Genomic DNA, 14,753 nt, shown 5'->3' with positions numbered 1-14,753 from the left:
ATTAGTTTATTATAAGAATTATGAATATTAGAACTGCTTCCTGTTTTCTCACTAGCACTACTATGAAATATATTAATCAACAAACCGGAAAAAATATACTGTTATCAGACAGGTGAACGATAAATAACCACTGCAAGATAAGTATTACAGCTGTAGCGATTGGCTAAGTAATGATGAAAAAATGTATTAATAATGACAAAGATAATACATAATGTTTCAAAATATAATTATTATCAAAATAAAACTAGATACGAGAGATATTTTATACACATAAGCACATATACATAAAGTATAATTCCAAAAACCTTTAAATCATTCAATAATAATCAAGACTTTTGGCGTAGGTATCCAAATTTATTGGGAGTTAAGAGTTAGAGAAAGTAACATTCTGTTTATCAAATTTTTCCTTAATTTGATGTTTTACTTGAAAACAATAAACGATTCATTTCATACTTATATAAATTTATTACCATATTGTAATTGTACCATGTAAAAAAATATTCAATATGATTGCGTTAGTCACTGCAAAATGTAAGCAAAACGAAAATCCATTGACTCTTGAGGTCAAAAAGAGTTACGTATTAACAAATTATTTATTAAGAATTAAGTATATGTTTACCCTATATTATTTACTGAAACATAAATGAAATAGATGTATTATATTAACTAAGTATGTAAAAATAATATTAATTCAGAGTGCATCATATAAGTGCCAGTAACATTCGCAATATAATCAATCAATCAACAGCTTTTCATAATCCACTGCCAGACATAAGCCTCTCCCAAGGTGCGCCAAAGTTCCCGATCCTCCGCCTTCCGCATCCAGTCGGTCCCCGCCACCTTCTTAAGGTCATTCGATTTGCCGTGGAGTACCGGCTTATAATTGCACTCCCCCAATCTCATCCCGTGGTTGTCGTAAAAGGTGACTAAGGGACAGGGAAAAGGGGGGATGGGCAACAGCGACCCACCCATAAACAACCTAACCCTCTACTGCGCTCGCCAACACGCCTGCCCAGCGCGGCGAGAATGGGCAAACCCTCGAAATATAAAATAATATATATTTTGTTAAAAAAAATTACACCTAATATTAATTTAATTCGTGTTTAAATTCAGTCATGGATAATTAAATTATAGAAATTGTGTGACTAGAACAATTGTTTGAATACTTTTTGTATTCGACCATACGCGAAATTAAATGTTAAAAGTATTAACCCGTTTAACTCCAGGGGCCCACGTAGTGTGCTCAAGTCTATTATTATATGTATTGCCCGGGACCCCGCTAGAGGGTTCACTAACACAGTGTATGGAGGATGGACGAAAAGTGTGGAGGATGCAAATGTGTTTAACCAAGAAATAGTATAGAAATTCTTTCATTGTATGTACTTGACAATAAAAAAAACACAGTAAGATTAAGAATACTAAACAATGAAACCTTTTTCGAACGTCTGAGAACTTTATTGGTATTATTTATATATAATAAATCATAACTTATATATAAACATTAAAAACAATTATTTGCAAAAAAATATAAAATAATAATTTGAATTTATATATATATTGTATTATTATCTAAATAAAACTAGATACGAGAGATATTTTATACACATAAGCACATTTACATAGATTACAAGGCCATTTCTCTAAAATCTAAATTGACTACTGCCTGTAAATCATTATAGAATCTAATGTAAGGCTGTGATGTACGTAACAGGGGTTTGGACAATCATCTAATATTAACAATAGTTCCAACATCAAAAATATTTTAAAAGCTGAAATGAGTACATGCTTATAATTACTTGAAATTTTTTAATTCATATCACATTCCTAGGTGAGTCAAACATGTCGAAAATACCCAATAAAATTAATAAATAAACAGTCTAATCATAATATAGATCTCTTCTTCATACAAATGTTCTAGATTCAATCAAAACTTATAAGTTCTGCCATATTGTTATTGTGTTCAGACTTAACGGGAGTCTGAATCTGTTGTACTTGCTGGTTTGGCACTTGCTCTTGGTTAGGAGGGCCATTACCAAAGTTCTGTTGAACTTTCATAGGTTGGCCTTGCATGTTCTGGGGTATTCCACCTTGCTGTTGCTGGTGGGCCTGGCTTGACATCTGTTGTGGCACTTGGCCTTGCATCTGTGGATGCTGCTGTGGTATAGCACCAGTCAACATATGATGAGGCATCTGTTGCCCGGGGCCCATTTGCTGTCCTTGCTGATTGGTTACCATTGAATTAGCAGGCATTTGCTGGTTTTGATTCGGCTGTTGACCCTGTTGCTGAATGTTTTGACCTTGATGTTGCATTGGTTGACCTTGCATCATCACATGTTGACCCTGCGATTGTGTTGGGTGACCTTGCATTGGCATTGATTGACCTTGTGTCATTTGTGATTGAGATTGTGGAATTTGTTGTCCTTGACTCTGAGACATTTGAGGTCCTTGAGTTAGCTGTTGATTTTGACCAGGTAGTGACTGATTCTGAATGATGGGTTGACCTGGCATGGTCATAGGTTGCCCAGGTAAAGGCATTTGGGACATGTGTGGCATATTTGGGAGTTGTACCTGGGTTTGTTGGTTACTTTGAGGATTTTGCACATTAATAGGGTATCCGGAAACAGGTATTTGTTGGTTATTACTTGGTTGATTATTTTGCATCAATGGCATTCTCATATTTGGTAGCTGCATTGCAAACATTGGATTGTTGGGGTTATTCTGCTGGTTCATATTTGGTTGACCAACTGTCATTTGAGGCATCATTGCATTAGTTTGCTGGGCTTGATTTGGTACATTTTGTTTTTGTAGTTGTTGAGAAGTCTGAGGATTTTGTTGAGGAATATTCTGACCCTGTAAGCCATTCGGTACATTTGGGGGAATGATTTGATGAACGCCAGGCTGATTTGGTAAACGCATTTGTTGCATCTGGTGCAACATCATTTGCTGCTGTATTGGTAACTGTTGGCTCATTGGTCGCATATTTGGCTGGTTAATTGGAGCCTGGACGTTAGTTGGTTGTTGACTTAATGCTACGCCAGTAGACATGGCATATGTATTGGTCATTTGTGGCACTGATTGAGATATGGTTCCCATTTGATTTACATTCATTGGGATATTAGCTTGAGATATATGAGTTTGTCCAGGCATGGGAATAGAACCATCGGTTGTAGCTTGAGGCATCATCTGCGGATGGAATTGTGGATTGGCATATAAGGGCTGATTGAGATAGCCAGGTTGGTACTGATGCATTGAAACTCCAGGCATGTAAAAGCCACTGTTTGCAGACATCATGTACTGATGTTTCTGTTGTTCTTGTCTCATTTGCATTTCTCTTTCTTGTTCCTATGGATTAAAATAAAATATTATTGTAATCAATTGAACAATAATATTGTTGTTCAAACATTAATCAAATTTAAAACTGAGTTAATAGTTAAAAGATATTACAACCATAATAAAGAAACTAAGCTCTTAAATTTAATTGCAGACTTTATAGTGTAGTATTAGACATATGTTATATAATTGAGATGTTTTAACATTATATTGTTATTATTATGTACAATATTAAAAAGATCATTCTAATGTTACATTGTCATTAAAAATATCAAAACCAAATGTAATATTCACAAATAAGTTTAAATGTTAGCAAAATAAACACAATACAATGATCAATTTATACATTAAAAAATAGATACATAGTAGTAAGTAACAGCCTGTGAATATCCCATTGCTGGGCTAAGGCCTCCTTCTCCCTTTTGAGAAGAAGGTAGGTAAAATAGATACATAGCAAATAAATTAGGAAAGTCAAAATAGAGAACATTATGTTTATTTTAATAACCAAACATTCTTACTTGAACTCTTTGCAAAGCGAGCTGCCGTTGGTACTGCAGGTACTCATGTTTTTTCTTTCTCATGGCTTGTAATTTAACTGCCATTTGCATTTGTCTTTGTCTCTCTGCGGCTTCAGCTGCTTGAGCAAGACGAGCGGCGTGTTCAGCACGCAAAGTATCTAGAGCAGCACGGCTGTCGCGAATTTGTGTTATTTTATCCTATAATTAAGAAAATATTTTACTTAGTAATTTTTTCTTATTGAAAAACGAAGATAAAATAATTATGAAAAATTAACTATTTTTATAATGACAATTAATTCTATTAATCGTTAACAACTGTCGTCCACAAAGAACTTGAAATCGGTGACATTTGGGAGGGAGAGTATCGAATTTCGTGTCAGAGATAAGAGAGTCCACTTAAGAGCTCAGAATACGCATGTACTAAAATTGTGTGCGATCGCACTTGAGCTGAGTTATCATTATCTTCATAGAGAAAAAATATATATACGTATTATCACGCCCCCATACGTTGTGGGGCTTGCCGGTCGCAATGAGGCAATAGTCTCACCTGTAAGCTCTCTAAATAGACTCGTTTGTCATCTTGTTGTTGAATGTAGCGCAATAATTGAGAATGCATCGCAGTAATGTTCATGAATAGAGTCTGCACAGATGTATCATTCGCTATTGATCGACCACTGAAACAAATTAATACATTTTAATCATATTTATACCAATAAGTGAAGGATTTTTTTTCCTAAATGAATTAAAACTTACAGCAGAAGTTTCAGTCCTTTTGGAGAAGGTTTTAGTAAGTATATAATATTGCTATATTTTATATATATAGTTTCAATCACTGTAAAAGACTATTTACGTAACAAGTGTTAATTTAATGTGCTTGTGTTCTATAAATAATCTTATAATTTATAAATTAAAAACATTGGCGTAACTAGCCTATTCGGGCCTCAATGCAAATGGCTCACTTTGTCTATTGTAAAAACTAACGGGGACTGCCAAGCGTTGGAGAACCTAATCCGGCTAATCTTCTGAGCTTAGACGACCATTCTACGTTTTTTAAAATATAAAAGTAGACGGACAATAGTATGTCGTAATTCTCTTAAAAAATAATAATTTAAATCACGTGTGCCTAAATTCAGGATGATTTTTCATCTTGCAGTTTTTTTTTTAAATATCTAGAAAAACCTCGAAGAAAAAATTTGAAATAAAATAAATGTTTGTTGCTCACTGGGGCGCTCTCGAATCAGGGGCCACATGCGACCGCATTGGTTGCATTGGCATAGCTACACCAATCCCTAAGAATAATGAATAATTAAGGAAATATTTTTAATAGTAAATATTAACATACCGTGAAGAATTACTTTTCATTCTGTTAACAAAAATCTCCACTTGCGATTTGAGTGTTTCAACGAAATCATCAATTTCTTTATCTTGAGCTTCATCATCTTGATCTTTAGTAGTGGATGGCTTATTAAAATCTTGCTGAAATGACAAACATTCGAAACTTTAAATTACATTCAAGTAACTTTTCTTAAAGTTTAATAATATATGGTATTTTGTACAATGTCCATATTAAAAGTGTTTAGGGTAATACATTACAGTATGAAATGTGATTAAGTAAAGAAACCGGACATGACAAAGTGAATATTAGGTGATGTTACATGACAGTACCGTGTATACTGTACAGTACAGCTTTTTTTTAACACTGGAAAAATGTATTACGCGTTTCCCCCACGGGAACAGTGGGGGGGTATGTGGGGCTCGTCGGTGTCCAAGGCGCCGAGTGCGCTCCGAACATTGGAATACCCACTAAAAAACCAGGTACCCTTTCCGTCTTAGTGAGGAGCGCCACGGGATTGCATTTTTTTTCTTTCGCATGCTACCGTGAAATACAGTACAGCCTACACAACCTGACATAAACGAAAATAGCATTAATAGGCACTCCTTTTATTACGAGAAAAATATTAGCAATACAACTTTCGTGCTTGAGCTCGAAATAAAAAAAAAAAACCTAATCACTTTCACCACCACTTCCATCAGATGACCTTGGATACTATAAATCAGTGTCGTGTAAGTTGTGTGTGTGTTAGTTTATTATAGAATCTGTGAGATTTACTATCAAAAGAAAATATCAAACCTCAGACGATTCATTCGTAGTATGAGAAGCTGGAGCAGTGGGCGCAGCGGCCGCGTCGCGAGACAGGCGCTGCTCCCAGTAGTTTCTATCCAAGTACCGAGACAGCTCAGAGTTTGAAGTTGTCGTGTGCTCCGGAGATGCACTCACTGAAGACGGCGTGGGTGATACTGGAAATTATATGGTAAATTGCTGTTCATCCTGTATTATTTATATTAGTAAAGCTTTGTCAAATTCAAAATAATTCCTCCTTTATTATTCTTATATGGTAACAAGTAAAAGGTATTTTCCTATTTATAAAATAAATCTTAAGCGATATAATAAAAAGTTAAACATAAACCACAAACCATAAAAACATAAACCAACAGTTTTTATGCAAATAACACATGTAACTAATTTAATGCTCAAATTCTTTCAAAAGAACATTTTTATTCCACTCGTGCAATATTTTCACTTCACATCACTTTTATCAATATTTTCTTAATAATATAAATAATATTACTTGTTGGATGCAAAGTTGGCTCTGGAGCAATGAAAGTTCTAGATTTTCGTTCTTTCTCTTTTTGTTCAGCTTCGGATTGGCTGAGGGCCAGGGCCAGCTGTAGCTCCTCTTCCTCTTGAAGTTCCTCAGCGGATTTTCCAGGGCGTTTCTTAAACAATTTAATATAAGCAATTATAATTATGTTTATGTGATTCATTGTTTCATTCTACTTGTATAAATAATTGTAAGTAAATTACTCGAATATTACTTTGATTTTTGATCAAATAGTAAAATTTAAATAACTAGACTTTATACATACATATACTTTATAGCATATTAATGGTTAACTATAATGCCAAATTCTATCTCCTTTTTCACTAAATTTATACTTAAATAGGGTTAAGTATTATTATGTTAGCATTATTTATTATATTATTACATAGAATGCTATATTATTAATCATACATGTATATTTATTAAAAATAAAACTGCATTGATTGTGTTATATAAATTTAATTAAAAATTAGAAATGTATTTTAAGCAATTACAGTATATTTAAAGAGTAGTACATTATCAAAACCTAATAATTATAATGTCTGAATAATATGTCATAGTCATGATTAACTACTATAAATAGTAAGAAATTAATGTTGCTTCAGTCGCCTAACGAATTTGGGTGTTTCAGGAACTGTTATAGGTGCAACTGACTTTTCTGGGACAAATGGGTTTATTGATGGGACTGGTTTAGCATGATGTACAAGTTTAGCTCTTAATTCTGATACGGCTCGTTCTTCTGCCTCTTGCTGCTCTTTTTCTCTCTGCTGTTTTAATCTTTCATTTTCTTCCTCTTTTTCCTTCAACTGTTTGTCAAACATTTCTCTTTCAGCAGCTCGTTTTTCTGTAGTCAATGCAAATGGAGCAGTCTTAACTAAATGTACTGGTTGAAGAATTGGTTTGAATGGCTCTTTATAAAGAACTGTAGCCGGTTTAGCTTCAAATTTGACATGGTTTTCTTTATTCTCTGAAGATGCATTTGAAACACTGCATCCAGAAATGGCACATTGCATCCGTTTTTTTACTGCTACAGGTAAAGGCTGTGCCTTAAATTGAGAAGCAAGTCTGCGTTCCTCTTCCAACTGTTTCTTGATTCTTTCTTCTCGCTTTTTCCTTAATTCTTCATCTCTTTTTTCAAAAGAAAATGGCTCTGGTTTAACTGGACCGTGACGTTGCATTATTTTCTCACGTTTATCCACTTTCCTGGCATTAGCTGGTGGGTCACTATGCTTAGTTTCACATTTGAGATGATCAGCAGAATTAGCTCGTTTATAACGAAACTTTGGGCTAATTGGTTTAGTAACATGTGGAACTGGCTTTATTGGTATTTGAGGTTTCTCAAGTATATGTTTTGGAGCTGGACGAGCTTTAAAATTATGAATTTGTCCTGGTGATTGTGTCATTTTTTTTTGTACTTCAGTCAATTTAAAAGGTTCAGGGACAGTAATAGGCTTCCTAGGTACTTCAGGCAAATGTATGGGTCCTTCGATTACGGCCTTGGGAATTGGATTAGCTTTAATTTTGAACTTTCTAATCTCTTCTAATTCCATTTCTTCTTTTTCTTTTTGAGAAAGTATATGTTGTGGTCTTGATCGCGCCTTACATCTTAACATAGGGGACTGAGGAACAGTTAAACTTGAAGGACCTCCATAACCTTTAGGACGAAATGACTTCGGTCTGGATGAATGGAATCTATCGGGGGTATCTTTTTGATAATGGTAAATAGCTTCAGCCATGGAAACAAACTTGGTTTTAGATAACTCTTGTGGCTGTCCTGTTGGCCTTCGATGTCGATGATATACATCTTCCTTTGTGTCCGTGAATTCCAACTTTATCAAGTCCTCTCGGAGTGAAGCTATGTCATTCATGGATAAAGATTTTCTCATTGCCCCATACTCATTTTCAAAACAATCCAAGTTGTTATGATCACCAAAGTCTTCCTCAATAGGTGTTACAGGTTCATCCTTTATATGTAATTTACCGCTCGGCGTGAAATACATTTCACCTCTAAAATTAGTAACATAATTCTTAGCCATTTCTGATATTTAATTATATAGTATAAAAAATCTTAATGTTGTTTTCCGTGTAGATCTCGCACCGTTATTTTAAACGTATTTCAAATCGAAACTGTTGTCACTTGTCACTTTGGATCGAAGTACAATCATCATGTTGCCATAACCATAAAATGTTTGTCACTTTTTTTTTTGTGTAAAGTTTAGATCCGACATAATATTACAATTCAAATAATTAATCTTTCTTTCTTGAACATATATAAATATTATATACTGTTAAGTATTTTTATTTTTTAATTAAACAATAATTTTATTTCTAAACGAAGCGACAGCAGTTGTCAATGTCAGTGGGATTACTAATTACTAATTCTCAAACTAGATCAGTTGAGCAGTAGTCTGAATTGTATTTATTTAAATATCTTGAGGTATTTATAAAGTTATTCATTTTAATAATGGCACAAGCATTACCAAATCCCAATACTTTGTTGCCTTTGGAGCTTGTCGACAAATGTATAGGATCTAGAATTCACATAATAATGAAAAATGATAAAGAAATGGTGGGAACATTGCAAGGTTTTGACGACTTCGTAAATATGTTATTAGATGATGTGACCGAATATGAATCGACGCCAGAAGGTAGAAAAATAACGAAATTAGATCAAATATTGCTCAATGGTAACAATATAGCGATGTTGGTGCCGGGCGGCGAGATGCCAGGAGAATCTTATGAGGGACAGTGATAAATAACATTGTTGTAGGTTAATAAACGTATAAATAAGCAAAATTTTTATGTTTTATTGTTGATTTCATTATATAATTGATTACTTCTGCAAATTAATAACAAAAATTGCTGATGTGTCAAATTAAGCTGAACTGATTGTGAACAATGTATTTACAATAACCTCACTTTTCAGAATACACCTTTTTAGTAAGGTGTATATATCTTGTGCTAAAGAATATTACGTTGACAAATGTCTTAAAAAAAGTTGGAAAAGATTATTCTCGAGACCATTACACTTGCTGTGGTAAAAAGTACTTTATATTATATATACTACCTTATCTTAAATACAAAGTAATTTGAGTAGTTTTCATAAGATTGTAAGATATAAAAGTGGGCAATCAAATATAAAATATGCATATGATGTCCTTAAGTGGATATTTTATTAGAGTGGTATTTAATATAAATATATATTAAATAAAGAGTGTATAATGTATTTTCTTTAATCTATGTGTCTCAAGAAAAGGATTAACCCTTTAACCGCCTAGGTCGAATTAATCCGACAAATATTTTCGGGCCCATTTCGCCTGAGTCGTATATTTACGACCAAAATAACACTGATCATTTTTATCAGCTTTTTTATTTAATTACGCTGTATTCTATCAAAAATATGTTTACATTAGGTAAATAGTTAACTAAATACTACTAGGTAAATAGTAATCATTTACAGTTTAATACACTTTAGCCTCTTAATTAGAAGTCTTAAAAATAATGTCCAAATTTAGAAGAATTACTAACATTATTTTTAGAAAATTGTATTGTGTGTTTCGATTCACTGTGCCGGGCGCTGGGGGCACGCCAACAGATATGAAGTCGGGCGGTTAAAGGGTTAAAGTTATCCATAGACATTAAAGATTTAAATTGCATATACTATTAATTTTTTTGGTTTCAAAATTGAATAATTGTATAAGAAAAATATAAATGTACCTGTGCTGGAGCTGGGCCATAGTCATTAGCTGTATCAACAATTTCTACTTTTGCAGTTGAAGATGGTGGACGGCTTACTTTATCAAAACAGGCATCACACACTCGGACCTAGGGATAACGTAAAAATAAGGCTCAAACTATTCATAATAATAAATAATGACCAACAACCTCTGTACAAGTCTTACCTCCTTTTCAATACCAAATTTAGGTAATGTTGAAGTCTTGGAACTGCACTGTTGACAGAATACTTGACCGCATGCACGACAATGGTGTCGGCGTACTATCAATGTGAATTCTGTGCGGCATCTAATTATTAATTTATCTATGTTAAAAATCAAAGTATTTAATAAAAAGAAAAATACACAAAAAAAAAAAAAATAACTCAAACCTGTGGCACACTTCTCCATCAGCCCATTCAGGTGCTGTATCTGCGGAAAACATAGCGTCTGATTCTTTGAGCGGTGGAAATTTGTGTCCTCCTTCAGCTTTTAGAATATTAACTGTGTCCTGTTAACAATAATATTGGCTACAAAAAAATGTTCTTTCAGTGTGACTTTTTAACATATTTAAGTTTTTAAGGAAAACAATAGTTTTTTCAACAAATTGTCTAATGACAATGCATAAGGTGTATTGTTTTGTCTGAGACTGAGATATGACTCATGTGGTGACTGATAATGTGATAATGGAAGTGTAAACGTCATATACTCTTATAAAACTACAATCAGCAGTTCAACAACCTTATATTACGATTTTTTATTACATTTTATTTTGTTTTTAAAACCATTAAATACATAATCATACACATTTGCACAATGTTTACACCAAGTAACTATTGTTTGTAGAATAACTTTACTGTGGACATCTTAACAACGTACAGCCGATTGTAAATAGCAATTTAATCAATAATTAAGTATCAGTAATAAGGTACACAGTTATTACATACACACAACTTCGTAAATAAAATACGACACAGTAGCAGTCTTAGGTATACGGGCCGGAGGCAATGTGCGCTTAATTAGATAAAAGTAAGATCAATAATAATATACATGTACTATATAAGTAAACTGTGGCACGACGTAATCATAAACATTAAAGGAATATTTTACAACAGGAACATGAAAAGAAGACGTAAAAGTTTATGTAGTAATAATACTCAGTAGCGGATTTACATATTTTCAAATATGATTATTATTATTATATGTAAATATATTTTTTGCCGCACTTACCAATACAATTGTCAGATCCTTTATGTTTTAGTTGAAATTGCATTAAAAATAATTTACATAAATCGAATGAAAAATGAAAGAAAAGCAGGAATGATTACGTCAGCGCTGTCGTTATAATTTTATAAAAAAAAAATATACCTATAGGATTAGTAGGGTTAATAAGGGACATTTTCCGCCCATCAGCTACTTAATGTGGTATCAATTTTATTTGATAGCAGACATCATAACAAATATAAAAAATAATTATTTTAAGAAAAAATCAGTAATTGAAGAAATAAATAAAAAAACATCTTTATGTAGAATTTATGAACATTTCTTTACATCAACACTGCTGTCATTTGTTTTAGCACAAAAATCAATTATAATTAGTATTCCAAATGCAAGATTAAGACAAAAGAACGTTATTATTACTATGAATTGAATGTTCCAAGTATGGGAAATAATCAACAATTGAATATAATTACTACGTTTGAGACACTTTATAATATACTTACTTGGTCTACCATCAAGTAGGTATATTAGGGTTTTTCGTAGTGTTGTCACCAGTACTTGTCGAAGCAAAACTTCTTGTCATTATGGAAGACGAGGAGACAAAATACTACTGGTGTTTTGATTTTGAGGCCGAGCTAAACGAAATTCATTTAGAACAACTTACAACCATTGTGTACCTACGTGTAACAGTTTTTAGAATTTCTACAGTAACAGTAACAGCCTGTTAATGTCCCACTGCTGGGCTAAGGCCTCCTCTCCCTTTTTGAGGAGAAGGTTTTAGAGCTTATTCCACCACGCTGCTCCAATGCGGGTTGGTAGAATACACATGTGACATAATTTCAATGAAATTAGACACATGCAGGTTTCCTCACGATGTTTTCCTTCACCGTCAAGCACGAGATGAATTTTAATCACAAATTAAGCACATGAAAATTCAGTGGTGCTTACCCGGGTTTGAACCCACGGTCATCGGTTAAGATTCACGTGTTCTAACCACTAGGCCATCTCGGCTTTTCTAAGTATCAATAAAATGTTTAAATGATAAAATTTGATCAGATGCGATAATTAATATCTGTTTTTCGCCATGTTATTGATTATTAAGATTTCCAAACACATTCGCAATGACTTCCAAACTCAATATTGATACATAATACACTACGCTAACACTTTGATCGGGCCGAAACACTTAAACGATCGGAACGTAAATTTTTCCGTTTAGAATAGATAGACTCAGTAAACTAAAATAAATAAGTACTTATATAAAAGTTTAGTAAGAGTAGTATAATCGTGAGTTAAAATTAATATGGTTTATCGAGCGCATCTTTAAGTAATAATAAAATATTACATATTTTATATATGATTATCACGGTAATATGGTCTCTTCAATGTAGGATAATCATATGTTAATTATTAAATGAATCCTGTAGGGCTTGCTGGATTACTGAAAGGATTATTTAATATACTTACCAAAGATATTTGTTTGCACCTTGTCATTCTTTTGGTAAACAAGAATAATCTATTGTTAATAATGAGCATAAAGACTTTTTAGATTTAACCAAAATTGATATTTTTATGAACATATTTTTATTACACTATATTTTTCTTATAAGTAATATATCTTTTCAGATTATTTAATATATTTTGTGTTAGATATTTATATACCTGCTCCTATTGGAAAACAAGGTATTTAAAAAAGAGATAGAACAAAAAACATTTGTCTTTTAAAAGATAGGCACGGATACAAAAGAAGAACTTTGTTAAGATTCGTCATAAAGTATAGTCAATAAACCTAAGGCCTCAAGTCCTGCTACTGGACTCTATGAAAAACTAAAATTTTGTAATTATTTAAAAAAGAAAGAATACTCTTAAACATCCAAGGAATACATTAAGCCCACTTAATATTATTAACTGTTTAGTGATGTTTATAAGTACTGGTTAACGATAGTAGTGTAAACTGAACTGTTCATACTGTGGCAAATCAACTTGGATGGAAATCCAGTACAACCTAATAGATATGGGTATTTTTTTAGTGACTCCACTCTAGCTCCTGCTAAGCCTTCTGTGCGTCAGTCGATTCACCACTGGTGTTGTGTAAATAGTCAAAGTGTGTAAATAGTAAGTAGATGAAGGGCAGACCTGCAGGATGTGCGGTCTAACAACCACAACATAATTAGGTATTCAATTTTTTTTACTTCTTCATGTGTACATGAAAATTGTTTACTAACCTGAACAGCTCTGTATTTAGGATTATTTCTGAATGCAAATGCCCAAGCTTGAATCAATTCAAGAATCTTGGTTTTGAAGTTTTCGTTTTGAGTCGTTTTCACCAAATCACGGAGCATCTCGCAGAAAACCTTTGAAGCCACCTCATCATGAACTCCTGAACCTATGATGAATAAAAACTATTATATTGCTATTATTTTTTCTTAATATGAGGCATCAATTATTCTACAGTCAGTATATTGCAAGTCTTTTTTTTTAAATTTATAATTTTAAAAAAGTCACTGGTTTTGTATTACTGTTAAGAAACAATTTGTATTTTTGGTAATTTTAAAACAGTTAACCCCAGTTAAATTGTAATTAAAGGATGTCAAAAATTTTCTTACCACAATTTTTTACTATACTTTCAAGAACCAGGAGAGCAAACATAGCCTGGTGAGGATTAGAAGAGTATAGTTTCTTTTTCACAGCACCAACTGCATATTTTGGTCTAAAAATATAATAACTAAATAAGAAACAAACCCAATTGATATGACATTGAAATAATCCATTCCATTGGATAAATGACAATAGAAGAGATATTCAAAATTTACTCACGAACAATCATTTTGTCTAATTAAATCACAAATTTGTAATATAGAGGGCCAATCGGGATCTAGGCGTAGATTACTTGTCGCTTTATCTAGAACAAATTAGAAAATATTTCAACATATCAACAAAGATTGCAAATATTTATACTTAAATAATATATATATATATATATTTTTAAACAAAAGGAACCTTTCACTGAATTCTGTATACAACAAAAAAGAAAGTGATGAAAATTAGATAAAATAATCATTGACTAATGTTATGAGTAAGATAACATAAGAAATCTTGGAACTATTAATAGAAACTACTAAACACAATTTTAATATACTAACCGAGTAACTTGTCAAAATTACTAGTACGAAACATATTTAATAGTATTAAGGTTTACAGCAACAAACTTTTGTTTTAGAAAATCAACTATGATGATTCTTCAATAGACAGAAAAATGACAGCTCACTTTGTCAATTTTCTTATTTCTATTTTGTTTCTTGGATGTT

At 32.6% G+C, this 14,753-nt stretch overlaps 3 protein-coding genes across 3 annotated transcripts; 1 reads left to right on the top strand and 2 right to left on the bottom strand.

The window, feature by feature from the left end:
* Positions 1-1,459: 1,459 nt before the first annotated feature.
* Positions 1,460-14,721, bottom strand: LOC126770495 (hepatocyte growth factor-regulated tyrosine kinase substrate). The gene is made up of 13 exons (XM_050489898.1): positions 14,589-14,721; positions 14,263-14,347; positions 14,052-14,155; positions 13,671-13,831; positions 10,617-10,735; positions 10,414-10,534; positions 10,229-10,336; positions 6,479-6,626; positions 5,980-6,146; positions 5,191-5,324; positions 4,396-4,522; positions 3,849-4,046; positions 1,460-3,342 (listed from the first exon to the last, which is right to left on the bottom strand). The coding sequence occupies exons 1-13, from the start codon at positions 14,620-14,622 to the stop codon at positions 1,921-1,923; spliced, it is 2,928 nt and encodes a 975-aa protein (XP_050345855.1). The 5' UTR covers positions 14,623-14,721; the 3' UTR covers positions 1,460-1,920.
* LOC126770561 (targeting protein for Xklp2-like) lies at positions 6,962-8,687 on the bottom strand. Its single transcript, XM_050490016.1, has one exon. The coding sequence runs from the start codon at positions 8,545-8,547 to the stop codon at positions 7,102-7,104; it is 1,446 nt and encodes a 481-aa protein (XP_050345973.1). The 5' UTR covers positions 8,548-8,687; the 3' UTR covers positions 6,962-7,101.
* On the top strand, positions 8,887-9,307 carry LOC126770684 (U6 snRNA-associated Sm-like protein LSm5). Its single transcript, XM_050490195.1, has one exon. The coding sequence runs from the start codon at positions 8,976-8,978 to the stop codon at positions 9,261-9,263; it is 288 nt and encodes a 95-aa protein (XP_050346152.1). The 5' UTR covers positions 8,887-8,975; the 3' UTR covers positions 9,264-9,307.
* Positions 14,722-14,753: the final 32 nt, after the last annotated feature.

Source organism: Nymphalis io, chromosome 9, assembly GCF_905147045.1.
Source record: "Nymphalis io chromosome 9, ilAglIoxx1.1, whole genome shotgun sequence".
In the NCBI taxonomy this organism is placed as follows: Eukaryota; Metazoa; Arthropoda; class Insecta; order Lepidoptera; family Nymphalidae; genus Nymphalis; species Nymphalis io.
Note: the sequence above shows the minus strand (reverse complement) of the source record. Positions and strands in the feature narration are given on the sequence as shown.